Source organism: Micropterus dolomieu, linkage group LG02 (genome assembly GCF_021292245.1).
Source record: "Micropterus dolomieu isolate WLL.071019.BEF.003 ecotype Adirondacks linkage group LG02, ASM2129224v1, whole genome shotgun sequence".
In the NCBI taxonomy this organism is placed as follows: Eukaryota; Metazoa; Chordata; class Actinopteri; order Centrarchiformes; family Centrarchidae; genus Micropterus; species Micropterus dolomieu.
Window position 1 is genome coordinate 20557765 of NC_060151.1, and position 27695 is coordinate 20585459.

The 27695-nt window shown below is 40.6% G+C and overlaps 2 protein-coding genes across 10 annotated transcripts in view; one reads left to right on the forward strand and one right to left on the reverse strand.

Annotated features, from left to right (window-relative positions):
* The first annotated feature begins 160 nt into the window (after nt 1–160).
* On the forward strand, nt 161–27695 carry pbx4 (pre-B-cell leukemia transcription factor 4). 4 transcript variants are annotated; one of them, XM_046031881.1, is made up of 10 exons: nt 161–896; nt 4801–4874; nt 18419–18663; nt 19445–19635; nt 19785–19920; nt 20252–20408; nt 22446–22448; nt 22557–22660; nt 23832–23918; nt 24310–27695. In XM_046031881.1, exons 1-10 carry the CDS (start codon nt 712–714, stop codon nt 24397–24399), a joined length of 1272 nt encoding a protein of 423 aa, XP_045887837.1. In that variant the 5' UTR covers nt 161–711; the 3' UTR covers nt 24400–27695. The 4 variants fall into 4 exon arrangements, with proteins under 4 accessions (XP_045887837.1, XP_045887819.1, XP_045887810.1 ...); XM_046031863.1 differs by lacking the exons at nt 22446–22448; nt 22557–22660 and adding an exon at nt 3129–3242 and having other exon boundaries at nt 173–896; nt 24283–27695; XM_046031854.1 differs by lacking the exons at nt 22446–22448; nt 22557–22660 and adding an exon at nt 3129–3242 and having other exon boundaries at nt 175–896.
* The window catches only part of lpar2a (lysophosphatidic acid receptor 2a), a 28193-nt gene continuing 5214 nt past the window's right edge, over nt 4717–27695 (reverse strand). The window contains exons 6-7 of one of the 6 annotated variants that reach the window (XM_046031819.1): nt 27228–27254; nt 4717–4851 (exon numbers count right to left, since the gene is read on the reverse strand). In XM_046031819.1, the coding sequence (XP_045887775.1) occupies nt 4842–4851; nt 27228–27254 (37 nt within the window). In that variant the 3' untranslated portion in view covers nt 4717–4841. Of the gene's footprint in view, nt 4852–21529; nt 21564–24981; nt 25049–27106; nt 27255–27695 lie in introns of those variants that run through there. The other 5 variants (XM_046031810.1, XM_046031796.1, XM_046031830.1 and 2 more) reach the window with 5 other exon arrangements.

Genomic DNA, 27695 nt, shown 5'->3' on the forward strand with positions numbered 1-27695 from the left:
CATTGTTGCCTATCTTAGCCCAGCTAATACAGAAATGCATCTACATCATTATCTGTCTCTTCTATAGTGGTCTACTGATGAAGCCGGCCGCACGCTCGCGGTCTGTGGTGCTGCGAGTTCAATGGTCAACGCGACGCACACCGCTCGCGCAGCCCTGAACATCCCACATACTCGCGCGACATCAATAACAATGGCAAACCGTGGTCTGTTTTGGTAGGAGATTTGTGATTGGAGCTAGACGGTCAGCAAGCTTAGTCGCTGTATCCATGTCTTATTTCTTTTTTTAAATTGGCGAGTTTTATTTCTAGATAAGAGTGTTCGTCCATTGATATATATTTCGTTTTTACATTTTTTTTTCTCGAAAATGTGCGAGGCGCTGTTGGCAAGCTCACACAGTCCGTGCATGTGTGTCCCTGCTGCTTTTCTGCTGGGCTACAGCTACTAACCTAGCTGCTTTTCACTCGGTGGTTAGCTAACGTTAGCCTGCCCGCTTTTTATTGACTTGAGGGGGGAAAACACAACCGAATGTAAAGCGTGTTTGTGTGATTTGTTTTATGACAACACCCTTTAACTATTTTCTAATCGTTGCTGTCGGATACGATAAGAAGTGTTGTATGATTTGTCGTAGAAAATACTTTGCTGGCTAGCTAACAGGCTAGCTATTTGTGTGTATTCTTCGACTGAGGAAAACGGCGAGTTTTCTTTGAAAGTATGGATGACCAGACCAGGATGATGACGGGTCTCACCGGACTCGGTGGACTATCACAAGCCGATGTTGGTGACCCAGACTCGGTTAGGAAACAACAGTCCCTCGGCCAACCTCAACAAGACATAGGGGATATCCTACAGCAAATAATGGCCATCACCGACGAAAGCCTGGACGAAGCACAGGCCAGGTAAGACGGGCGAAGAGCCATTTTCCACTCAAGACAGCTAAGCTAAAGTGCGTTGTATGTGTCTTTATTTTTGCTTTAGTACTCGAGCGTAAATGTAATGCGTAATTGCAAAATGTATGCAAATGCATGTAATTCGCCGTTAACCCAATACATTTAGTTACAGAATAACTTGAACTCCCACATTACAGTGCTGTTGTAGTTTGAAAGGAGGTTCTTTGTTACTTCATATCGTGCTTTCTTGTAAATTGTAGTTTGTAAACATGCTGACTTGGTTGAAATATGGCGACAAAGTTTATCTTAATTGGTTTGTCAATGAAGTGTTAAATTAAAAAGTTTCTACTTCCTATCGAGTCTGTGGCAACGGTAGCCGTATAAAATGCACAAAACCACTTGCCTCTGTAATTGCGTTGCATGGATCTTTTGGTTTAAAAAATGGTAGTTTCATTAGGCCACATCATTTGATAATTTGAAAGGCTTTTACCGCCTGCATGAAAAACTAAACTTACATACTTTATACTTAGTTTTAATAATTAATAAACTTATCAGTAGTGCATCAACAACATCCAAAATGCGTTCCAACATAGTGCATGTTTCAAGTTGATAAAGTCAGAGCTGTCTGAGTGAAATCAGGTCTTCTGGTCATGTAGCCAAATCTTCCACATATTGCCTTTCAGTCTGCCAAATTAGATTTGCCTAATTATAACAACATGTATCTGAACTGCTGCTCTACATCAGAGTGTCAATAACATTAAATCATTGAAATGCAAATGAGTGACTAGATTGATGTAAGGGTAAGGATTACTCTGCTGTCCCAGGTATCAGCCCAGTGCTGTCTGTGATAACAGCAATCATTCATTCATATGATTCGCCACCAGCTTGCCACTTAATGTTTGTGTTAGGGGGGTTTTACTTGTCATTATTGTAAAGAGTATGCACTACAGTGACTGAGCGACCTGCACTCATTTGCCATGTGGCTCAAGGAGCATAAGGTCAGTTTCAGATGAAGCGTCAGTATTTCAACAATAGACAACCGTCCACTGCAAGACTGTGGCCACAGTGTGATGTGTCATTAGCTAGTGATTTTCCACCCAACATTTGACCACCTGGTTCTCTTAATTAATTCACTCCTCTTTCACTCCCTCCCTCCCTAGTGTTCATCCTTTTCATTGTGTGCTGGGTGCAATCAATTCTCCTATAATGTGTACGCGAGTGCAGCTGTCCGCAAATCGAGTTTCTATTAATGAGATGGTGGTGAGGGGGAGGGATGATGCTATACCAGCAGCCTATGAACACTGGGATATTACCTTTTCTTCAGTACAAGTTTGAGGACTTAATCAGGCCTTACTGTATGGACAAATGCAAATATTTTTACTTTGTAATATTACTGTAGTCAATCATTTTTTTTCTTTTCCTGGTCTTTTTTTCCATTTATGATTTGTGCTGACCATTTACAAATGGTTAGACTGTGGTGAATCATATAATGTAAATTAGAGTTTTTACAATTTAGGATTTAAATTAGATAGTAGAGTAGAGATCATATAGCAGGCTTAATATTAGATGTTAACAGGCTATTCTGAAAAACTAATTAAAGGTGTGGCTGCTTCGGAAGTGCCAGAGGTGTCCTTGCTGTATGCTTGTATTGATCTAAACTCCCACTCAGAGCAAGTCCTCATCATGCCATATATGTGCAAGACTAATACTAAAAAGGCAGCAGCTTACTGTTAATTCAGTGGTTCAGATTGCGTGGTATGTACAGCTCAAATCCTTGATGCGTATGTGTATAATCAATAAAGGCAATTGTGATATTTAAATATTCATCTTGTGAACACTATGTGTTTAGCAGTAGCTGACAGACGAGCTTGCACCGAGGAATCATTATGCTGTTTACTAATTTGCTTCTCAGGTTTACTTCAGGTAAAAAGCCAAAACATAACCAGACAGTTTATTGTTACTGAAATGTAGCAGTTGATAAGTAAGTAAAATGTACAGTCTTTATGAGCATCATACTTAACTGTGATCAAGTTTGACACCTACATATTAATCTTTCCCTCGGTCATGATCTACAAATTAATGTGTGAGATGGCTCACATGTGAGCATGACGCCCTTGTCGTGCAGGGTGGCAGTGTGTTGGGATGGGGAGTGGTTAGGGCAGCGCAAGAACTTGGTGTTGCAGAGTACACTTCCTGCGCACCATCCGCCCTCATCCTCTCACCCTGTCGCCATATGTTCAGATGCTGGCCAGAGGAATCGCCGGCGCATTGGGGTGGATCAGACGACCCCACAGAGGGAGGGAGAGCAGGGGGGGGCATGGCAGGGGGTGGCCTGCCACTCAACTTCCAGCACAGGTCAGTACAGGACCGCATGAGCACCTCCTTCTCCCCCTCCTGCTCATACCCTCCATGCTGAAGGCAGCCCTCCCCCCAACTCAAATCCAGCAGTGACAGAATTGGTGGACAAAATGACATTTAATGCCAGACACATAACACTTTACATCATACTGCCTCAATATTCTCACAGAAAGACAGTCTTTCGTGGCAAATACAGTAGGCGCACTATTTGCTAGTCACCATCGTCCCCTCATTAATACTGCAGTGGACATTCACAACTGGAATTGGTGTTGAGGTCAGGTGTAGCCAAATCATATTCATCTGTGGTTGTTTTTAATGTGTTGTTGGCAATGTTATTTGGAAAAGAAATGCTTTATTTTAGGGTGATCTTCAGCGGGTTTTTTTGTTTCATGTTTTCCAATTCATGCTCATCAGAAACGGAGGCCTCACGCTGGTTTTGTTTTTCACCTTAATGTTTATTGTACTTTTCCAATGACATAATAAAGTTGTTGCCACTGAAACCTGTTTTTACAATAAATTATGCCCGTTGTGATTTGTAAAACTCTCCATAGAACACATCCACATGCATGTGTTTAAAAATAAATTAAAAAATCCATAGTGCACGAATAACAGAGAGATTTTTACAAGCTAATGGAATATTACAACAGCACTGCAAACTATGGCCATCACAGTTACCATAGAGTTAAACGGCATCTTCTGACAATCTCAACAATAGTGGAACCTTATAAGTTACACGGGTGTAGTATAATGTATTGCATGCTTAGTTACATGTTTTTATTATGAGTTCCTTTCACATTTTTGAATGTGAAAAACAATTGGAGGCTTTAAAATGCAGTCCCTCTTTCTCTTTGATAAAATTGATGTGCACTGTCTGTATAGTTATATTGGAGACTATAGTGTCAAGTCATTTATCGTCGTAAGTCGTATGAGGATCGGAGATTTGCTACAGTATTCCAGTCTTACAAGTTTTAATACACGAGTGAGTTGTGTGGGTGTATGGATGTAGCAGGGCATTTTGTTGCTAAGGTGTTCTAATTTCATTACGGTGAACTGTATAAGTTTTGCCTTTTCTCTTAATTGCTATTAGCCTGTTTGGCAATAAAGAGAACATCTCTGATTAAATTAAAATTGCAACTTAATCCTAATCCTCTCTATCAACTCACATCTACTTTTGTGGAATGAGTCTTTCTGTAAGAGGTAGAAATTAGATTACTGTGAATTAACTCTGGAATCTGGTGCTCAGTAATGATGACCTTGAGGTTTGGCATCATTACCTGTTCCACAGTGCAAAGCATCCAAATGACAACATTACTCTTGCTAGTTCAGATTGATGCATCAGGGTTGTTTCTACACGGACAAAGGCATTTGGCAATTGAAAATACCTTTTAAACAACATGGCTCTGTCCTGCTGTGTTGCACTCCTGAAGTGCTGTATGCATATTACAGCTCTTCTACCTGGTTTATTTGGGAAGACATGGAATGATTTGAGATGGAGGTCTGTTTATCGTAATCCTCCTCGCTCTCTCCCTCTCTTATTCCCTCTTCTCTCTTACAGGAAGCATGCCCTGAACTGTCACAGGATGAAGCCAGCCCTCTTCAGCGTTCTCTGTGAGATCAAAGAGAAGACGGGTGAGTTTCTACTTCACTCATGCTTTGTGTTCTCCTGTCTGCACAGGTTGTAACCTAGTGTTGAGATGTAGTGTGCCTTTGCTCCAGTTTCCCTGGCACAAAGTTACTTTTCCATTGGTCTTGCAGAGAACTCTATTGATTTGAATATTGATTATATCTGTTGTAGAACTGATTTAGCTGCATGTATTGTGCATGTTTTGGTTTTAGATCATGCAAAATAGGCATTGCCGCTTGTTGTTTTGACCTAGGAATTATAGAAACTTAACCTATTTTTGGCCACTGTTCAGACTTCACACTGACCTGCTGAAACTAATCTTAGAGTCAGACAACAGAAGTTGCTTCAGAACATGCAAACAATTCTTGAGGTAACATACTTATTTATTGCTGCAATTTTGTTAATCTTTTGACCTGGAGAACCTGAATGCAGAAATATACTGCTTGGTTTAACATGTTTTCATTTTTGTCAATTTCCATCTCAAATGAACCGTAATGTGGCAAAATGTATGAATCAGGCTCTTACAGAATGTCACAGCAATATTTATTATATTAAGGCAAGGGAAGACATAATGCTACAACTACGACTACTACAAACTATCAAATCCAAATGATTAGATTAAAAAATCAGACCTGACAGAAAGTTCATGCACAGCTAGTTGCCAGCAGGCAGACAGGGGAAAAAACACAGATGTGGAAAAGTTCATAGAGGTTATTTCATTACAGTCAAACTGTTACCAAAAGGTTTTTTTCCCCCACACTGTTAAAAAAAGCTACACAGTGTATGGTAATTGTGTATTGGCAGTAAATTGCTATGCACATTAATACAGTACCTCACAACATGCAAAGCAACAAGAAACTATTCTGACACTGTCTTAACAAAATAATCCTGAATTTCAAATACACATAATATCATGGAAATTATTGCCATATGTTCATGTAAATATCTCAGATTTGCTCATACTGGTGAAATTATTCAAAATAAACACGCAGCTTATTCTCATCTTGTTAGCTATTCGAGTCAGCTATCTGACAGATTCTTGTGAGGTTCAAAGGAACAGGCCTGGGAAGGATGGCAGAGGTGTGTTTTTATATCCTCTCCCTCTGCCAGTCCCTCCGTTCTTGTATTTCTATGTGCTTTTCTCTTTCACTTGCCTTGCACATCTTCTAACAGCAAACTCTCTTGTTCAAATACAATTTGAAAATGCTGCACTGCTGCCTGTTGTGGCCCTCTGTCAATAATGTATTATTGCTCTCCAGTGATTGGACTAAAGTAAAGACTAGGCTTGAGTGAGTGGGGCAGGGTACACTGTTTCCCAGGCAACCAGTGGTCTTATTTACTCTAATGCCATTCACTTTGATTTTCACATTTAGTCTCCCAGCAAGATAGAGAGATGGTTTGTGAGTACTCATACAGTAAGCTAAGCAGAAAAACAGACAATGCGTTGAGGTAGGTTAACGATAGATTCATGCTTGAGATGAATATGCCAACCATGATATATTGAGATCTTTGGCTTTGACTGTACTCTGCTGGCCATCTGCCACGTAGTGCCCTCCTAACTGCACGGTGTACCTGCTTTGGCATTTCTTTGCTACTCCATCAGACCCCCTGCAGGCCCCATTATGTGCCTCTGGAATGTGAATTGACTTCTCTTCAGTGCAGCTTGTGGAAGACCCAATCAGTAGTCCTCTGGTATCTCCACAGATTTTTCTGCAGTCTTGTTTTTTTTTCTCTAACAAACATTCACTTGTGTTGGCACACACACTCACACATACACAGACTGTGTATCTCTTGCACACATATGCACACACTGAACAGGGATAAAAGCAAACTCGGTCTTGGGTCTACTCTACTGCCTCGGTCTTGTCCTCACCCCCTCCCTCCCTCCCTTTGCCTCGCTCCCATTCTTGAAAGAGAAGACTTGCTCTGAACTCGGGGCTTTGATATGGTAATGTAATGGTGGTGGAGTAGGGGTGGTGGGGTGTGGGGGATGGGAGGTGAATTCCTCTGAGTGCTGCAGTTGGTTAGATTGTTTTCATTGTAAAGAAAATGTTCTGCGCTAATGCCAGTACTCCCCTCTCCAACCTCCACCACCCCAAAACACCTCCCATTTTACAACAGTGCCTGCGTTGTCCTGAGCTCTCACATTAAACATGACCTCCATCTGTGTGAAATTTGATTCTTGTTAATACTATATTAAATATACACTGTAAAAGAGAAATTAAAGCACTTGGAGGGACATGGGAAATGATCAAAGTTGAAAGCCAGTGGCTTTGCTTCAACTCGGTTCTGTTCTCCCTCGCTCTCATGGGTATTTGCTGTAAAAATAGCTCTTGGTGCAATGGGACAGCTTATGCCAAAATCTCTCACAAGCCACTGCAGTTACTCTCAGAAGTTCTTCATTTAGTTTGGGTATGTTTGAGGCGTTTCGTCTTACTTTCATGCATTCCTTGTGCTTTACACATGACAACAGTGAATCTGTCACTCACTCTGTTCTGTCACCCTGCTCAAGTCAAACATGAACATTCCTAGTTGTTTATTTTTGGACAGGTTTTAAATTAAATAAAAACAGTTTTTCAAGTTGAATTAAAGCTATATGGTTTTTTTTTTTTAGCTTGGAGATGGCAAATTATATTGCAGGGCTCCCCCCCTTGGACAAGTTCACACCTTAACACTTGCCACTCATCTTGATAAGCTGTCTGATAAACAACTCTGTGGGATAATGCCGCTAGTTGGCTGTGTAGAAATAGTGACAAACTGGCTAGTATCCTATCTATCTAAGACTGAAATGGCTGAAATGTTACCTCATCATTACACCACTAGTTACACCACTAGTCATAGATATGGGATCTGTATCTCTTATCAACAACAGTGAGGTTTTTACAACAAGGACACCCTGGTGGCCTGTAGCCAGTGTGATGTTAACTTAGGCCAGTTGATTGCTGTTAGGTGCCCAGTTGTGCCAGTGTCCTAACAATGTGCCTGGGGCACTGGTTATTTGCTGTCTGCCTCTGCCACAGGCTCACTCCCTTCTATCTGTGCATTTTCTGACCAGCCTCTGAGCTTAATTTTACATTGCCTCCAAATAATAACTTCACTGTTTGGTTGAAAATGAAGATCAGTCTGGTAGTGTTTCTTTAATTTGACTATGATGTTGGATTGGATTTATCTAACCACCTACAAGCCCCAAAATCCCACAGTCGATGCCCGCCAGTAGAGCCAGCAGCACTTAGCTAGTATGTTGGCAAAGCGGCTAGCTGACAACCCATCATCACATCCTATTAATGTTTTGACAAGATGGATGAATGGTGAGATTGAGCAAACTCAATGAACTCGCTCCCTGGTTTATGTTTTGTCAGTGCTGTTTCTGGTTACATTTAAAATAAATGCTTTTCCTGTTTAGTTATGATAGCTTATCAATGAATACAATTTTTTTTTTTTTTTTTTTTTACAATTAATAAAATTCAAATATATTCAGAATAAACTTTTTCTTTTTCTGTGGATTTATTGCTATATATTTTACATTTTGTCAAAATTTGACTGTGATGAACACTGTTGTGTTGACTGTCCAGAGTTGTAAAATTCTAGCTCAAAGGAGTGTAAACCACATGCAGTGTCTTGGAAATTACTAAGCCTTACAAGTGGTTCATATTATTATATATATATATATATATATATTATTTATCTATTCTGTAAACTGTAGCAACACACCCACAACAGTGTAGCACTTTGTGTTGTTTTGTGTTTTAAGTAGGACTGTCACACGATAAATTTTTTCTTAATCGTGATTAATTGCTTTATTTCAAAAGTTAATCACGATTAATCGTATGTTGTATTACATGATTAAAATGATAAAAATTCTATTATTATTTTATCTCAACTGTTTTAAGTCTGTATTAATTATGATAACAATTCTTACCAGTGTATCTTGATTGGAAATCAAATTAATGCAAAGAAAGTTAGTTTATGAACTTGACTTTTAGATTTATTTGATTATTTCAAATCAAAAGATGTGCAACGAGACTGAGGTAAAACAATCAATGTCTTCAGAAATAAAGTCTTCCTTAAGCTCGCTTTCAAAAATTCGACAGCAAAGGTGCATGCACAAATGTACACACAAGTGCACAACAAACAAAATACACACCACTCCATTGCAACATTATTTTTGAGTTCAGTTGAAACCAATGACACAGCATTTGCTTTAAGTAGGAGTTTCAGTTTGGCTGCTTTCTCAGTTTCACACAGGCTACGTATGCGTGCAACAATTGTCCCCTGCGACAACAATGTACATGACTTGCACTCTCCAAAATAGTGCTTTGCCTCAGTCCGCTAGCATCAACCTGATTAGCTGTGCTAGCTGTATGCTTAGCTTGTTGATGGTAACGTTAGCTTAAGCTCGAAGTTCTTCGGTGATATTTTAATTCCATTTCACACAAGGTGCATACTGCTTTTAACTTGTCAACGGAGCCGTTTGGGTGTTTCTTAAAGTAAAACACACCATTCAGGACTGTGTTCATCTCCATGGCTGCAGCAGGAGGTAGGAAGTGTCGACTACTACATAAGAGAGAAACCAAAAATATTACAACAGTATGTTAAATCAGGTTATTGGAATCATGTAAGTTCCTTAACCAAATTACCTTGGTATTCATGGTGTCTATATACATTTCAATACCATTTCATTAGCTAGTCCCCCAATTACATGTTAACTGAATTACAGCATGATTGTAATCGTAAAAACACCAAAACAGAACAACACGATTAAAAGTCACATAGTTGTGAGTCATAGTCATAGTTGTGATGTGTTTGTTCACAGCCACTTAACACTTTAGAGTCTTAATTTATTTATCTTTTATTTCTGAGGCCATGCATGAAATTTGACGACAGCAACGTCATGTTATCCAGTCTGTGGCACTCAATTTTTGTTATGAAAAACACTTTCATCATCATGTGATTGATTTAGATGTTTGTATTCCTCTTGCGTTGACAGAGTGCAGTGCATGTATTCTAGTGAATCACATGCCTCATTAAAGCAACTTAATTATTATTAGTTTTCAAAGAGCCCAATTTTGAACAGAGCCCTAACATTTTATGAGTTGTTAGGAACCTGTGGGACGTCTTTTTATTATAGTTTTATGAGGAAAGGCATACAGTGCCTTTTTAAGCCAAGAGCAGTAACAAGATAAACATAGCTTCTTGCAGAAATGCGTAATACCTGCATTTTTAGTTTAATTATCAGATGGGTCCAAAAAGGGAATAGGCCATCCACCTTTGTACAGTCACACCTACTTCTCATTTGGTCAAATTCTCAGGTTTTCTATTTTAAAAAGCCTATTTTGTATTTATAGTCACTATGCAGCAGTGCTGGATTATCTCATTGGCTTTTCAGCAATCTCTGTTGTGTTTTGTGGTGTCCTGCCACTCAATCGTTTTTTTTTTCTTTCCCCTGCTCCTTTGCAGTAGACAATGGGGGGGGAAGAGTGTGTTGGGGGGGGTACAGGAGTGATACAGGGAGATTGATGAGGCAGTAAGAGCAGGAGTAATTACTCGGTGTCCATTCCCCAAGCCAGATTGGCAGACGGCTAATATCACACAGACCCCTGGCCCTGACAGACACTCCACCCCCACTCCCTCTCAACTCAAACTGGGGAGGCAGAGCACCCCAACCTTCAGCCTAATGGTGTGTGGGCCAACTGATTTACCCATGTGGTATTATTCCTATAGGAATTGGGCTTCTGTATACTGACAAGGCAAACTGCTGTTGGAGTGTGCTGTAGGATGGGAAGAGCTCAGTGCAATTGTTTACCTTTAAGACTGACTTAACATGATTTTGGCCATGATTCACCAATAGGATCAGGGTAGCTGGATATGGATGACTTGAGTATAAAAGTTTCTAATAGTTGACAAGCATTAACGGCATGGGTTGTGTTAATTAATTGCATTGTTATGTTTGGACAAATGCCCACTTTTGTCTGATCCAATTTGCGTAACGCGATTTACTTTGATGCCAGACCAGTAGGCTTATTGGAAGAGGAGTTAAGAACATGGGTCAACATTGATCAAGTATTTGCATGTGCTTGATTTTTGAAACTCTTAAAAAAAAATTGTGTGATACAGTGAAATTAAGCAGAAAATGGAATGAAAATGTATTTACACCATATTTCACTGGAGTTACTTACTAAATTAAAATGATCAGCAAATACAACTCAACAACACTCAGGATGTGGGCACACATACTGGTGGCAGACACTGCTGAAATGAAATTGGCCAGAGTGACACAATAGGCATGGCGCCATGTTTTGTACACTTACGTCTTACTTAGTGTCCACAAATTTCCTTCAATTTATGCCCAACAACAAGAAACCAGGAAATATTGAGTGACCAATCAGTACTGGTCAAGGATCACCCACAGGGCAGACTTCTACCTCTTCATCTCATCTGCCCTCCCTCTCCGCATGTCTATGACTCTCACACTGCTTTTAGGCTTTGCACTTAAAGGAAGCCGGCATGTCTTTAATTAAAGATATGTAAATGTGGTCTCAGCTGGATTGCATTAGTTTGGTGGCGGTGGGGTGGGAGAGTGTCGGAGCCTCGCTCCTAATCCTGACTAATTAAGGATTAATTACAATTGATGGGAGCCTTCCACCCCTCTGCAGTAGTGCACATTGCTGTCCCAGACTGTATGTTTGTATATTTCACACCATGTCATAAATACAGGGGAGAGGGCTGCTGGGGGTGGGGTTACTAGCCACCCCAAGATTAGCCGGATTAGGTTATTACAGATAAGCCTAGTTCCCATTACACGATTTTTAGTCCGATTTGCTGGTCGGCGAGCTCAGCGACTGTCAGGCTATGATCAGGGGTAAATCAGTGATCGATCTGCGGTCGCCAGTCGTTATGTGTGAACTACTGAACGACTCATCAAAATGGCTCCCTGACACATCACAGACGCCGGGCAGATATCTAGCATGCCAAATATCTGGAGAAGTTGGCTGACTCGACATCCACATCCAGCCAATGAGAGAAGGCAGCTACTTTTTAAATCCAAAACACTTTTAACTCACCTCCAGCGCTCTCTATAGCACAGACAATCCCTGCTACCTGCGTGTGCTAATCCATTCTTTCACCCATGTTCTTTGTCTTTATAATTTTTATCTTTATAATAACAGCTGTTTCATGTGTAGTGTCTCGTCATTTCACATTTCACACGTTTTCTGGCCAAAGTGGTTTGGAGACCAGCCGTCAGCTGACACAGCCGTTGCTCGTGTGGTGTGTGACCCCCTGTCACCGATCAGTCACGTAGTGTGAATGCAACAACAACTTCAAGACTCCCGTCATAAGATGGCAATTGTGTAGTCTGAACAGCACGGCAATCGGCCGACGCTGAAAGTTGTGTAGTCTGCACAAGCTATTAGTGGGAAGCCCTTGCGCCTTTTTAGCGCATAGTGCTCTTCATCTGTATGGATGGTTGGATTTATGTTGTAGTACTTGTCGCTAATTCAGAATAAGTCCATTCTCTGGGAGGATGATTAGTGCTAATGAATGTGTGTACAGGTTAGCAAAGCCAGTTAAGGATACCCTCCTGTAAAACCACTGGTAGATTGTTATCCTTACTAGACAGATATAATATTTGCACAGTGATTTTATTCCTTACTAAACTGGTACATTGGACCTGTGCAGACTAACCATGTAGCCTCAGCTCTCTCTGGCACCATCTGACTGTGTCATAATGCTTGTTCACTTGTTATAAATGGGCACTGCTCTTCTGATCTATCGCTTAATTGCCACCTAATTTGCATAACAGTGCAAATTAACGACCTCTCAAATGAGCGTTCATTTTTCACAAAGTCTTTAGGAGCTCCTTAAGAGTCTGTGCTAATGAGCACAGGAGGCAGCTGGCCTGATGAGAGTTGACTGGGGGTAGATCCTAGCAGTGCTTTAACAAGCCTCCTGCTTAGGTGCCCTTCATCATCCTCCTCTTCCTCCTGTGACATTTGAAATTCTTCCTTCCATGTCTCTCTGTCTTTCTCTGTGTGCAACAGAACTGTACTAGACTGGGGATATCATGTTAGAGATTTGGAGAACAGTGCTTTATATATCATTTCAGACACATTCGTTTTAGCACTTGTTCCATGTTGACACAAATATTTTCTTGAAAAAGATACTATATTGCTCAGTCACCTAACATAACATGTCAATGTGTGGTGCGTTACTAGTTAGGCTGGCAGTATGATCCAAATTGAATCACATTTACTCCGATCACTCTTAGCTTTGGGGAAATACCAGTAATACTCCCCTTAACCCAAGGTCTGTTTGTTTAATGCTGTCCATGCTGTCTGGATAAGCTTGCAAGTGGTAGCAGATATACAAATTCCTCAAAAACACAAGGAAAACATGTTGTAAAGGATATACTATGTTAACTAATAACCAGGCTGATTGAAATTTTGACCACTTAAGCTGGTCAGCCTGCCCTGAAGCCAAATATTGTGCCTGTATTTTATTTTTTGTCACAATCTTGTCATTTTTACCCATGCGCAGGCACACAAAATATTAGTTTGAGTATATTGTCTCATTTTAGTGAAAATGAAGTTGGTTTTAATTTTTCATTTTGATATGATTAGAGTCATACGTAATTTCTATTTTGACATTTTTTGAGCTCCTTCACTGTATTTGTGAAAATATTATAGTATGACGGGGGGAAAAAAGTCTTTTTAATGGGTCATGCTATAAATAAGAAATGTTTTTTAATGTTTTAAGGAATGTAGCAGGTGCTGATCATTAATACTTTACTGTACACGTAGTCATCGCTGGATTGTCCAAGCTTCTCTTTAGTTAATTAAGGACTGATTAATGATGTGTTGGACTGAAGTGTTGTGTTTGCCCAAGGTGTGAGATCTCCAATTCACACCTTAATCAGAACACACTGTGTTTACTCTGAATCCTTACCTCTCAGTGTGTGTCAGTGTGTTTGTAAGAGTGGGGGGCTGCGTGCAGCAGGACTCTGGTGAACTACCCAAACAGATGCTGATTAGCGTGAGCTGCTTAAAGTAGGAATAGACATATGGATTAGGCTCATTAAGTTGAAATTACTTTACAAAAAAAACACCCTTTTAGAATAATGGGGAACATACCTTTTTTATGTTTAATTTTCAGTAGAAATTTACCATTTCACAGTATCAATTTTGCGGAAAGTCAATCAGGGAAATTATTCATTTTTAATGTCATATTCTATAACTCGCCCAAAGCAACATTTTATTTATCCAAGCCCTTTTTTTGAGTAATCCATATTCTACTGAAATGGCTTGGTAAATCACATTGCAATATGGAAAGATGAACCTGTTTGTGAAAGTTGATATTAATCAATTGTTACAATATATAATTTTATAAAAGTGCCATTGACAGCAAGGCTCCTCCTCAGATTGCTAAAGACCACTAGTCACAATATGAGCATGTGTGTTGTGCATTTACAGACTTAACTAATTTCACATAATGAAGGTGAAGTATTTATTTCACGGCATGGATTTAAAGGTCAAGGACATTGCTCTTTAACCCCACTCATTAAAGTTTTTCTGCATAGTGGAAGTTAAACTGATCCAACACAAGAATCGGGAAACATAATATTCGGATCAGGTCTGGTCACCTTTGGGTTTTGTCAGATTTCCACTAAAGGATCCATTTTTATCTAATATGTGTCAGAGTCTAGAGGCAAGTTTCGTGGGACCTGGAAACCAAATTCAACCCGGTGGGTTTAAAACAACCATCCTTAGTGTAATGCTTGAAGCTTATTCTCTGGGTTTTATATGCAAGGGAGAAAATCTCTGTTAAAAATGTGAAAGACTACTTTAATATAGGCAGATTGTCCCCAGTTCTTATTTTCTCTACCTACATTTGTATTGCACCGACACTATTTTGTATCCTGCAAGCAGTTATAATCCGTATACAGAGGGTTTTACCCATTATATCTCCAGAGCTGCAGTTGAGATTGTCTTTTGCAGTTTTTGTGAGGTAAATTTGCATTTTTTCATTGTGAAAACCATCTTTCTATGGCCCATTCTCTTTATCTGAATTTCCCTGTAATAAAAGGAAAAACTGATGTTTTCACAGTCCCATCTTTTCACTCTTTCTGGCTCGCTCGCTCTCTGACACGTCTGTACTCTGGATTCTGTAGATTTCTGTAGTCTCTCTCTCTCTCTCTCTCTCTCTCTTTCTGTAGTCTCTCTCTCTCTCTCTCTCTCTCTCACACACATTTCTTCTCCTGTGACTCCTTTTTTCAATTCTCCTTGGTTCTCCTTCCATCCTCTCTCTCCTTACCTTTTCCCCCCTTTTTTTCCTTCTCTATCCTTCTCTCTCTCTCCCGCTCCCTTGCTCTCTCCCAGTGAAAGGCTGAGAATACCCAAGGGAGCTGATGCAATTAAAATGCTAATCCTGTCTGTCTACAGAGAGAGGGAGAGGGGGGGCTGACAGCATGAGGGATTGCGGCTCACATGGAGAACTCGACTGAAATGGAGAACAGGGGGGGGGGGGGCACTGGGGGGGGGGGGGGGGGGGATGTGTGTTGGGGGAGACAGAGTGAAAAAGGGGATGCTAGCTAGGGAAAAGACAGACAAGGATAAAGCTTGTGTTGTGAGCTGAGCAATGATATACTGGCTGCGTTTAAGTCTTATCTTTCCCTATGTGTGGAAGGCATTACAGTTAATGTACAGCACTACACTATTGGTTAGGTTGTTCACCCTTACCTGCACCATTTCATATACTGTGTGTTGTGTCTGCACAGCACACCGGTTCCACATTGGCTGTGCAGAAATGAGAATGATTATGTATGCAGTGAAAGCCCAGCTGGATACCCTGAATATTTCATAGTATGTGTTGCTCGCTCCGTCTCTCAATGCCACACAGCCCAGCTAGGGTGGTAACGTGTGCATAATGGTGTGATTTCTAAGAGCTGTGGATGCAGGCTGTGGGCCTTAAGCTGTCTTCCTATAAAAAAAGAGAGAGAATTTAAGTATCATTACTTACAGCACTCTTGAGTTTTAAGCTCTCAGTAACAGAACCAGCCCAGCGGCGTTGTCAGGAGCCAGTTGATCAAAAGGAAATGCTGTTTAGATTTTGCTTTCAGACTTGTAGGGGTTGTATTATTGTTATTTGTATTATTTTGTACATTGGTATTGTGGTCCGGTTTTAGTACTATCCATTTTACCTGTGTCTGTGTCATATGGTCCTTTTTCTGTGCAATATTTTAACTCATCTCAACAGCTGCTATAATACTACTAGGCCACTAGACTGTGCATGAGTGCAATTGTGGGTAATCACAGCTTAATTGGAGTAATTAGGGGAATGTAGGGGCATTAGGCTACAGCTGGGGGCCATAATGAGGAGTGGGGACAAAAGAGAGGGGGGAGAGGTGAGAAGCTTCAAGCGCCACAGTTGCCCTCTTCACTGAAGGTCAGTTGTACTTCTCTGAAGATCAGCCCCACACATACATACAGTCAGAGCTGTCTGCAGCACGATGGCCTAAATTTTTTGAGTACAAAAACTTACCGCCATCAGAGTGTAAGCAAAGTATCCCAATATTCATGTAGATTCAACAGGTACAAAACAAATACTTACAGTCCTAGATCAATAAATTAGCTATAGGTTATCTGGCTAGGAGGCAAAGAGATTGTTTGTAAATGACTGAAAGGAAAGAAAAAGAGGGAAAGAGATGGGCGAATCAGGGTCATTAGTTCAGGCGGCTGGGTCTGCTGCATTCCTGAGCCCTGAGATGGGGGAGCAGCAGAGCAGGAATGTGCCTTGGAGAGAGAAGAGACCTAAGCAGAGGGAAAGAAAAAGGCAAGAAGGAACAAGAGGGAAAAAAAGGGGGGTGGAGGCTTTGCTACGAGAGGCCTTAAATGGTGGAACAGACTCATTTATCAAATGAAGTTTGAAAAAGCAAAAACTCATCTGCTCCATAGCACTTGGAAACTTTAAGCAAAACTGTTTTTGTCCTCATTTCTTTCACATCTGTTAGCCCTACAGTTCAGCTCTACTCATTTGTTAGCTCTGACTGCTCCAAGGCTGCAAACTTGTTTTTCAGTGTGACTCTTTACATAAAGACTCATAAGATTGTTACAGTTGCGTTAACAAGAGAAGCTATGAATGATCAAGTTCATGCACCCCCTAACCTTTTGATGATGAGCTTTGACTAACTAGCGTAATCCTTAAAGAGGACAAGCGCCTAACCCAGTTTCCACTGGGATTAATCTTGTCATCCATATTGTTAGTGTCTGTCTCCTTCAGAATCCTGTCTAGTTTCACTGCTGTTTAAATTGGCTTTTACCCCTTTTAATTTACTCTCCAGTTACAAAGATCAACATAAATGTGAACATAGTGATGTGTTTTTATGTCACTGAATATTTCACGTCACATTTTCATATTTTTTGCACTGGTCTCCATATTATTTTACAAACATGCCATAGACAACTTCCTTACTGTCATAATTGCAGCCCCTAGGGGTCGTCTTTATATTGCTTGAACAGTCCAGAACTTAAAGATATTCAGTTTACAACGATTGAAAATCAGGAAATCCTCACATTTGAAAAACTGGAACCAGTGAATTTTTTGCATATTTGCTTCAAAAATGTTAAAACAAACAAAAAAACAATTAATTATTTATTTGTTAATTATCAGATATGTCGCTGATTATTTTCCATCTGTTTGCTAGTGCATGTAAGAGGTTAGGAGTGAGCTAACTGATTAATCAACTAATCTTGAGCTCTAATATTTTGCAGTTTGTCTATTTAGCACTAAAATCACTGTGAATTAATACAATAATGTGCCCAAGACATCAAATTGTGATAACGCATTTCTACTCTTAATTTCTGAAGTTGAATGACTGAGAACCAAAAGGGGCAATAGGAAATTTAGTTAAGTGTTAAAAGCTTCAGGCTCTGAAGAAAAGATGGTTGTCTGTACTTAAAACTTTTCAGTAACAGAGTTGTATCTGTGAGGGTGTGTGTATGTGTGAAAGAGAGAGAGATGAGAGTATGGCTGCAGGCTGACAGAGGTCCTGGTATAATGCAGTGGTGGAGAGCAGCAACTGATAACTATACTTATGGCCACTGGGGCTCATAGTGACAGCACATGCACTCCCATTACTGGTCCCATGCCTCATGCCCTTATCTCTGGCAGCCTGCCACGGAGGGACCACACTGCCCTCTGCTGTTTATTTAGAGGAAGTTTGGGCTCATTGAGAATTCAGCCAGATACTCATAGCAATGACTCATGGGAGAAAATTGACTGGGTTTTGACAGTGCTGCACTACTTTGAATTTTAGCAGTGATTCAGCGTCTTCCTATACACCGTTTGAACCCACAGTATTAGCCTTCTTCTAGGGGGGTAAATGTGTGCTCTGTCAGTTTTCCTTTTAACCAACAGGTTTTCTCAGCCTTAGAAAGGTTTTCTGGCTTGGACAGACTAACCAAAACATTTACAACTACAAGACTTATTTTTCTCAAACTGGGTAATACTAACCTTGCTTGCCTTACTCCTATACTTTGTCTCCTTTCCTTTCCAGTGCTGAGTATACGAGGTGTGCAGGAGGAGGACCCCCCAGATCCCCAGATCATGCGGTTGGACAACATGTTGTTAGCAGAGGGTGTGTCAGGACCAGAGAAGGGCGGAGGGTCGGCTGCAGCGGCTGCAGCTGCAGCAGCAGCAGGGGGCTCACCCACCGACAGCAGCATCGAACACTCGGACTACAGAGCCAAGCTTGCCCAGATCCGCCAGATCTATCACTCTGAGCTGGAGAAGTATGAGCAGGTGTGTGCAGAGCAGACCTAAATTCTTGAACATATACGGTTATCCACAAATATTGTTTGAAAAAGTTATAATAAATATATATGTAGGTCAGTCAGAGTGAAACACTTAATTCCTCTGTACTTGGGTTCATCAGTTTGGTAACAAATCATCTTGTGGTAAGAAAAAGGAAATATATTGTAAACTGTTGTATTGCACACCACTATAAGATTGATTACTTCTGTTTCCATGTCTGGAGGTATTTTAATTACCATTATCAGCTGCTGTAGTGTTTGGAATGAAAACGTGTGCAGGGATTGGCAACCACATGCCTCAGGCAGCAAATCTTTCGCAATGTGCTTTACTTAAAATTTAACTGCTTAAATAACGGGTGTATAAGGATGGAGTTTTCACTATAAAGCATGAGAATGTATTTTGACAAATATGTTAATTTTTGGTATGAACAGAAATTGAGATGATCACTCCAAAACCACATGGAAAAAAACATTGTCACTTATCAAGCCTGCATTCTTGGCTTTTGGTATCTTTATGGCATTGGGCCACCCTTTCCTGGTGTTTCAAAGATTGAGAACCAATGCTGTAAATTGTATTTTATGGTTCAAATGCTACTAGTAACCCACAAACAAAGCATCCTAATATTAATTAGAAAAGATGAAGACAGCCGATCAACAGAGGACTACATGTCTTCATCAATGTCATGGCACTAGACATAATCTGTGCTTGGGCTATTATTATTATTTTTTTTACAGTAGCATTCAACTTCTTTTCTCTCTCCTTGGTCCAGGCCTGCAGTGAGTTCACCAACCATGTAATGAACCTGCTGAGAGAGCAGTCTCGCACACGGCCCATCTCTCCCAAGGAGATTGAGCGCATGGTGGCCATCATCCACCGCAAGTTCAGCTCCATTCAGATGCAGCTCAAACAGAGCACCTGCGAGGCCGTCATGATTCTGCGCTCACGCTTCCTTGATGCCAGGTCTGTCTGTGTGTGTCTAGCTAGTATTTCGACCGTGTGTGTGTGTATGTTAGGTGGCTTATTAATTTCTTGATGGCTGAACTGATCTGAGCATGTTGGAATGTACATTCTAAGCATGTTGTTCATTATTTCTTCTCTCTCTGTGTCAGACGTAAGAGGCGCAACTTCAACAAGCAAGCTACAGAAGTGCTGAACGAGTATTTCTACTCCCACCTGTCTAACCCTTACCCTAGCGAGGAAGCCAAGGAGGAACTGGCCAAAAAGTGTGGGATCACTGTGTCTCAGGTGAATTGCTTACACCACTATTATCTAGGACACTCTAAGCAAAATTACACTGCAGGTGTTTTTTGTGGAAGCTGAGGTTATTTTGGTTGTCAAACCCAGGATCACCTGTCTCTGTTTCAGAATCAGAACAGTCTTTATAGCATATTTTGAAAAGGCTTTAATTAGTTCATTTGTTTTGTGGTCTAAAAGACTGAAAAGAAGATTAATATGTATAGATTATGAACTTGTGTTCATTTATTAGCTGAGCGAGCCAAAACAATGTGGCTACAAAAGTTAGATGAATGCAAAGGAAACGCAGCATTGAAACGTCTGACATCTATCTGTTCCTCAGGTCTCTAATTGGTTTGGCAACAAGAGAATACGCTACAAGAAGAACATTGGTAAGTTCCAGGAGGAAGCGAACCTCTACGCAGTTAAAACAGCGGTGGATGCTGCCAATGTGTCTGCGCAGGCTAGCCAGGCTAACTCTCCGGCAACCCCCAACTCAGGTACTACATGCTCCGTGCAATCTACCCACAAACGCTGCTACTTCTCATTAACAGGCTTTAGTTCCTCTACGTACACTTTTGTTTTTACACATAACTGAACTTGACTGAGCCACACCGACTGTATGAAGGGCTGACTTGATTGTTCAAAGGAAAACCCACACTGCAAATGTGATCTCAAACAGTTCCCAAACTTTGGATGAAATCAGTGGTGAAAAGTTTTCTTCTATCCAACACAGTATGTAATATACTTGTGTATAATAAGAAAACCTAGACACAATCTTTATTCATTTGGTACTGCTGCTGCAAGCCAGCTGTCAAGAGTAGCGCCCTCTTTTACACTCTGCTGCATAATTTGTCTTCAACCATGGCATCAAATAAAGCATTCTAAATCGAACAAAGAAGAGAATAAAAATATTCAGACTATAACATGCAGTATTGTCAACTTTACAAGACAGCATTTGATTGTGTTGTAAAAGGTCACCACTGTTTTTATATATAATATATACTTAACACTTTTGGTTTTCTATCATGTCAGAGTGGTGTGCAGGACAGTTAATTAGGACCATACAGCTGAGGATTGTGTAATGTGGGTAGCTGTGGTGTTTGGTTCTCTCTCAGCCACAATTTGCATTCATCTTGTGCCACGTTTTGTGTCTTATTTTGAAACACTTGAATATAACTTGGGACTTTTGTGATTCTCTTGGGTATCAGAGGGACTCATCTAATGTCTGCTTCAAGTGCTTTCTGTCCATCTCTTGGACAATCATCCTCATTATTTATTTATTTGCTCAATTAATTGTGTTGTGTGACATACCTCAAGCTGTCTACATTGCACATCAACTTATTTTCAAACCATTGTTCAACACACCACATAGTATTAATATAGTGACCCCAATATGCCAGGGAAGCTGAATGGACCAGGTAGGTGATCATTTAGATGTTTGGATTAATTTTGCCAGTTCCACTCTTATAGTGTCAGTGTATTAAAAATGGCGATCACTTTTGACAGACAGTTTATTAAACCCTTTTAAGAGTAACTAAACTCAAAGGTGTGACATGAAGCTTTCTGTGAGAGATGGGCTATTTTATTAAAAAGTGATCCTAGGCATGAAAGACCGGATGGTGTGCTCCTTTTTCTATTCTAGCTGAAATGACCTGAGAAATCAATCGAAAATGTAAAGATAGTAAGAGGGAGTATAGCATAAGTCACTGAATGAGAAGATGTGTACAGTTCTGTTTTATTCTGTGCATTTTTCATCAGTCTTAACATTAATAATTTAATAATATTTAAAATATTATTAATTTTTATAATAATTCATAAGTATTAAACCAGATTTTTACAATTTTAGATTGTAATGGTGAGATACGTGATAAGAATGCAATGACAACTTGTATAGGCAGACACCAAATAAACTACTTCACAGGATATCTTGCTAAAGTAAGGCTACATTTGCACCACAAGACATAAATTTGTACACCACAAACCTTTTGACTTGATTATACAAAGTATTAAAACCAATATAGATATATGTAATTTGAATATCACAGTTTGTCAAGACTGTAGTAAACATTTAGGTTTCCAACAAGAATTTCCTGACGTGGAGAGGGATTCAAATGTGGTTAAAGCAGATCTCAACACGAGCAACGAACCCTGCTGTTCGAAAGTCATTATCAGATTCTGTGCAGCATTTTGTGTACAGTAGCCTTCACTACTGTCAGACAGCCCCCCCCCCCCTCACTTGATTGTAGTCCACGATGACTGACAAAACACCACCAACTATTGGGATATGAATTATGTGTCCCATTCAACCGTTAAGCCCAACATGTAATCCACACAGAAGGACGGCTCAGCCCAAGAAACCAAATGAATGATTGCAGCTACAAAATGTGTATTTTCAAATATTGGAATTACATAGATATGATTTTTTTATGGTTTTATTTTCTAACTGGCACACATTTAAGAAGTTTACAGCTGATACGTGTAAAGTGATCCATTCGGAATAAGCTGGCTGAGAACACTGACCCCTCATATTGAAGCTGGTATGAGAATTGACTACTTCCAGTCATCATCCATGGCCAGTAGTGACCTTTGACCCCATGGCACTGTGTTGGGGCTGATTGGATATTGGCTATATATATTGCCTGCAGGGTCACCGGGGTCATACAGTTTGTCTCACACAGGCGACGCCTACCTCAGCCTGCATGCGTTCAACGGGGAGGGTCTCAACATCGCCCCCTCTCTACAGCCGCAGGTATGCACTGAGGACAGCTGCAGAGTTGTTCTCAATGCCGTTAACCCAGCCCCCCCAAAATCCCTGGATACCTACCCTTAGCCTAGCTACTTTTGACCCTGACCTTTCACCAGATCCCGTCCTCACTTTACCTTTGACCCTTTCAATTCCTTCCAACACAAACACACAGACTTCACTCAAGAGGCTAATGTCGCTTTGTTTAAGACTATTTAAATTTGTATTATTGCATATTCCTCTGGAGTTACATGTACAGAGTCCATATTTATTTGTTAAAAGAGCACAGGGTCAGCCTCAGCACAGGACCTTTTTAAGAGGTATAACGGCCTCAAGACTCTAGTAGCAACAGAGGCGAAATATTCCCATCCGGGGATTGAACGAGCAATAGTCAGTCTCTCTACCTCTGGGTTGTCCTGCACCTCTAACACTTACACAGCCCCGAGTCTTTTTAGTCCTCGTTTTCCCCATGTCCTTCCACACATTCCCCCATCCCATCTCTCCATGTGTTCATCTCCTGCGTAGAGCAAGAAGAAATTTCTTCAAAATGAACTGTCCCTGTGATTGTCTGTTAATAGATGTTTTGTTGTTCAGGAGAAATCCACAGACTTCTGCTGTTGGGCACTACATAGTCACGTGGTGGTGTCATGGATTGTAGTTGATCCGTACAGACACCCCCCCCCCCCCCCCCGGTTCGTCACGCAGGTGAACTGCGCATTCATTGCAAAGTTTATCATAGTGTGAAAAACTATTCTGCTGCAACAGTTACCTTTTTAAAGAAGTAATTCTGTAAATTGCAGTAGAGAAGGCCGGGATAGGATCTGACCCGTGAGTTTTGTGATCCATTGCACCCCTGCTATAGTGTAGTAATTTAACATTAAACAATAGTATAAGATTGGCTTTTGGATTCAGTTGCAGTCTTTCATTTCATGGAAATTGGAGCATAAGTGGTTTAATGGCCACAATGTTTACTGGTTGTACCAACTATTTTTAAACGTGACAGTTCCTGTTTCACAGTTTTGATGCTTACAGTAGAGGTTTGTGGATACTATCACTCTTCTGTTCAGCCTGTGGTTGTGTAGTTAAATCAGTAGTTTGGAGCATTAACATTTATTTAGTTGTCTAGTTGTGGTGTTTAAGTTTGTGTTGAAATTTGTGTGTGTTTTGTGTCTGACAGGTGGATACCCTGCACCGTGCTACACACCTGACGGGCGGCTATGAGGAGCTGTCGGGTAGTGGCCTCTACACCCCTCATCGCCTGGATGTGAGTACCAACTTTTGTGGCGTAGCTGAGGAATAAGTTTGCAGTTAGTCAGGATACCTGCACATATGTGAGTTTGCTTGAAAGGAATTCGGGTGGATGAACTGGACTACAATGCATGCAAAACTGTTCTGATTAGCTGCATAGCCAGATTCCTGAGTAATCTGGTTATTTGGTGGAACTTGATGACTTGCATGAGAACAGTGAATGTAATCAGCTGTCATCATGTTTTAACAGATTGGTATTTCTTAAAATGAACAGCATTTTGTATGCAGCCTGTAAGCTATCTTGAGGCTATGTCCTTTGGCTAGTAAGCACAAATATAGCTGATATAGACTACTAATTATAAAACTCCTTCTTCATGCAGAATACTCTCTTCCCTGACTGTTTGCAGGCTAACAGCTGGCAGGACACCACCAACCCCCCCTCGGTCACCTCCCCTCCTGGTCCTCCTGGCAGCGTCCACTCCGACACCTCCAACTGATTCGGTGGCTCTCCCTGCCATCACTTCATTCCCACTGTGGTCTGCTCTGACTACCATCTTCTGTCCTTGTTTTTTCACTATTCCCTCGTCTCTCAAGTACACAGCCACACAAGGCTGTACTCGCATCTCATAAACACAAACTGTGCTGGAACACAGGACAGCCGAACAGTAGTTAGGAGGAATTCTCCCTCCAGCCCACAGCTCCACTTCCATGCTAGAAGCTCCTAAACTCAGAATAAAAAGAGGCACGGAGCTTACTGATGCCGAGACAGATAAGACAACATCTTTACTTTCAAGGACTTTTTTGAAAACCACTGACCCAGCCGTGTAGGTGATCATGATGTCTGTACATTATGTGTATATGCACGTTAACTTCACACAGTACTCACACAGCTTGTCCATGTGCTGTTGACCTCTGCACTCGACCCTTTGCTTTGGAAAACTGTGTGTGATTGCCTGTATCTCTTGAAGCCTTGGCATTTGACAGCCAAACTGTTGATACGGATCACCAGGGAGCTCTGCTCACCTTGCTCGTACCAAAGTGCTGCCCCGGTAGTTGTCAACACATCTGTTCCTCCGAGATCACCCTCTGCCAACTCAACACAAGACACTGTTGTATCTCCCAGTCCTTATAGCTTGCTGTTTCATTCTGTTGAAGATTTCAAAGTGAATAATTGAGATGTGCACTAATGTGCATGCACCCTCCTTCCGTAACACATACACACCTCAAAACGTCGTTTTCATAGTGAGCTGACATAAAAGATGTGTCAAGCACAAAAGTTAGCATCCTTGTTATGGGTGTCTACCTGTAAAAAGGTAGTTAAGGGGATCACTGTTCTAAAGCGGACAGGTGATAACAGGGCTGGTGAGAAGAGGAGGAAAGGGCAGAGAGGAGAATATCGTTTGTTGAGTGGATGTAACTAAGAGCCCTTTTTTGTTGCTAACCAATAGAGGGTGTTGGTAGACTGCTTGTAGACTTAACTTCCTGCTTTCTGTCCACTAGTTTATTTGATTGTAGGCTATTTTCTAATGCTGTTTCACCAAGAATGCACCAGCCACCACCAAAAATGAGCTCAGTAAAAGCATCTAAATGACATTAGGAGGAGGGTGGAGAGATTGTGGGGCACTGATGTGTTATTGGGACAAACGTGACATGAATTTAGAAACGTGACTGTCTTCCATGCATGTAGGACTTCTAGGCGTGATATTATTGTTTTCATTTAACCTTCCGAGTTTTTAGCTTTGTTTTTATTAACAAAAAAAATAAAAGGGTATAATTATTACAGTCAGACCAAAAAGGAAAGTGCATCATGTATTGCTATGATGTGTGTCTCTCGTGTGGGCGTGTGTGTACAGTGTTCTTGGGATGTCTTAGTCAAACTGGCCAGTGCCCTCTGACCTTTGTAACCATTAGAGACTGGGTGCTTCCGCCAGCCAATGACACACCGGGTGGGGTTCAACTGAGATCTCCTCCCCATCTTGAAACATTTTAAGCTTGTGAGCCCGAGGCAACACACTACAACCTTCTGTTGTAACAAAACCAAAAATAACCACGTTCAGCAATGTAATAATGCTACTCTGTGTCTCTCTAAAGTTGGTGCACAGCCAGCTTTTTTCAGTTTGAGGAGAGGAGGGAATTATATTTGTATCTGTGTCTCTCTGTGTGGTGTTGTCATGCCTCAAGTTGATTTGATTTATTTGGGGGCGGGGGGTTGTTGTGGGGCGTCATGGGAGGGTGGATGGAGTGAGGACTGTCATCACACCTGTAATTTGATTGTGAGCATAGAAGGTATGCTCTCCCCTTTTCCCATCCTTTTTTAATACCTTACGGTAAAACCACAACTATTGTTTGTAGTTCCATGGCCAATTGGGCAAGGGCTTCTCTCTCTCCTGTTACCAAAAAAAAAAAAAGAGGCAGCACTGGGTGTAGTAAAACTCTTAACTTGTGTTTAAGACAAACTTGCAACGTTTTTGGGGATTTTCATTCTTTGGAACTATTTTATACATTAACTGTTCTGTGAATAACAAAGCATTTTGATAGTAAGGTAAAGCCTTATGAAAATTTAAGTGTCAGTCAAGACTTTATTGAACCATATGTTACAGAACAAAACTTGAGCTTATAAGCTGGTCACGTGTGATATCCCGCATCTAATTACTTGTTTTGTTACTCATCGCAGTTCATACGACTGTATCTTATAACGTTATCGCCACACCAAATTATCATGCCCCCACCCCCCCACCCCCCTCCCCGTTTTCTACCTGTTGTAATGGATGTCACTGTACAGTTTGTGTAATGTTTCAGTATTTTTTTTTTCTTTTATAAACTTTGATGTTTGGTTGAGATGCCAGTTTTATTTGGCCTTTGTGTCACAGGATTCACAATAACTCTGTATCAAGTTTGAATATTATTTAGGACTTTTTGTTACATAACCAGGTGGCAATGTAGGGTTCACAGGTGTAACATTTGGTGCTGTGGGATTTAATCAGCTGAGGTTCTCTAGCAGACATTGATTTATGGACCCTCTTCCTAGCTGATCTCCCTTCAGTTTCTACTTTTTCCACACTTCCCTAGTCAGTCACTTCCCCAAATATCCACCCCTTTGTGCTTCATTAAATTTAAAAGCTTTTCTGAAACCTGAAATCATGCCATTAAATCAGAAGTGTGTGTTTATGGAGCGGTTTAAGCAGTATATTTGCATGCAGGACGTTAATACTAAATGTAGTTTTAATTCTTGTGAAATTGTGAAACAGGAAGTGAGAGACCTTCACATTAAAGCAGATGGTCTACGCTACACAACGTGTACCACATATCAAGGCTGAGTTCTTACCGCTTCTTCCCTGCCTTTCCAGTTTCCCTGTCAAATAAAGCCAAAAGCAGAAATCTTTAAAAAATAATGAGTACAGAGACGTCAGTGTATGCATTGTATTTTTGCAACAGATTTACAATTCTAAAACATAGATCTTAATTTTATGTCTTACTATTGATCATGTTTAAATCTTGTTTTGATTCTGCAAGTGACTAAATGACTTCCACAGCACCAAATGGTTTAACCCTTTTTAATTTGTTTTTATTAGTATTTGTATCTCCCCTCTTTCCCTTGTATTTACCCCTCTCTCTACCTCTGTCTTTCCATTTCTCTTGTATATAACCCCCACTGTTTTCAGACGTGTGAGTCTGTATGAACTCCTTTTATACCTCAACTTTAGAATTGTTCTAGAAAGAGTAAAAACAAAAAGGAAGAATATGACAAATTGTAGTGTTCTTATTAGAAAATTAATAAAATGATTTAGTGTGA

What these genes read in the sequence shown, in the direction of transcription:
- pbx4 (XM_046031881.1), top strand. Translation starts at nt 712, where the DNA reads ATGGATGACCAGACCAGGATGATGACGGGTCTCACCGGACTCGGTGGA. An exon ending in CTGGACGAAGCACAGGCCAG is followed by an intron (nt 897 to 4,800) that starts GTAAGACGGGCG and finishes TCTCTCTTACAG; the next exon opens with GAAGCATGCCCTGAACTGTC. An exon ending in AGCTGGAGAAGTATGAGCAG is followed by an intron (nt 18,664 to 19,444) that starts GTGTGTGCAGAG and finishes TCCTTGGTCCAG; the next exon opens with GCCTGCAGTGAGTTCACCAA.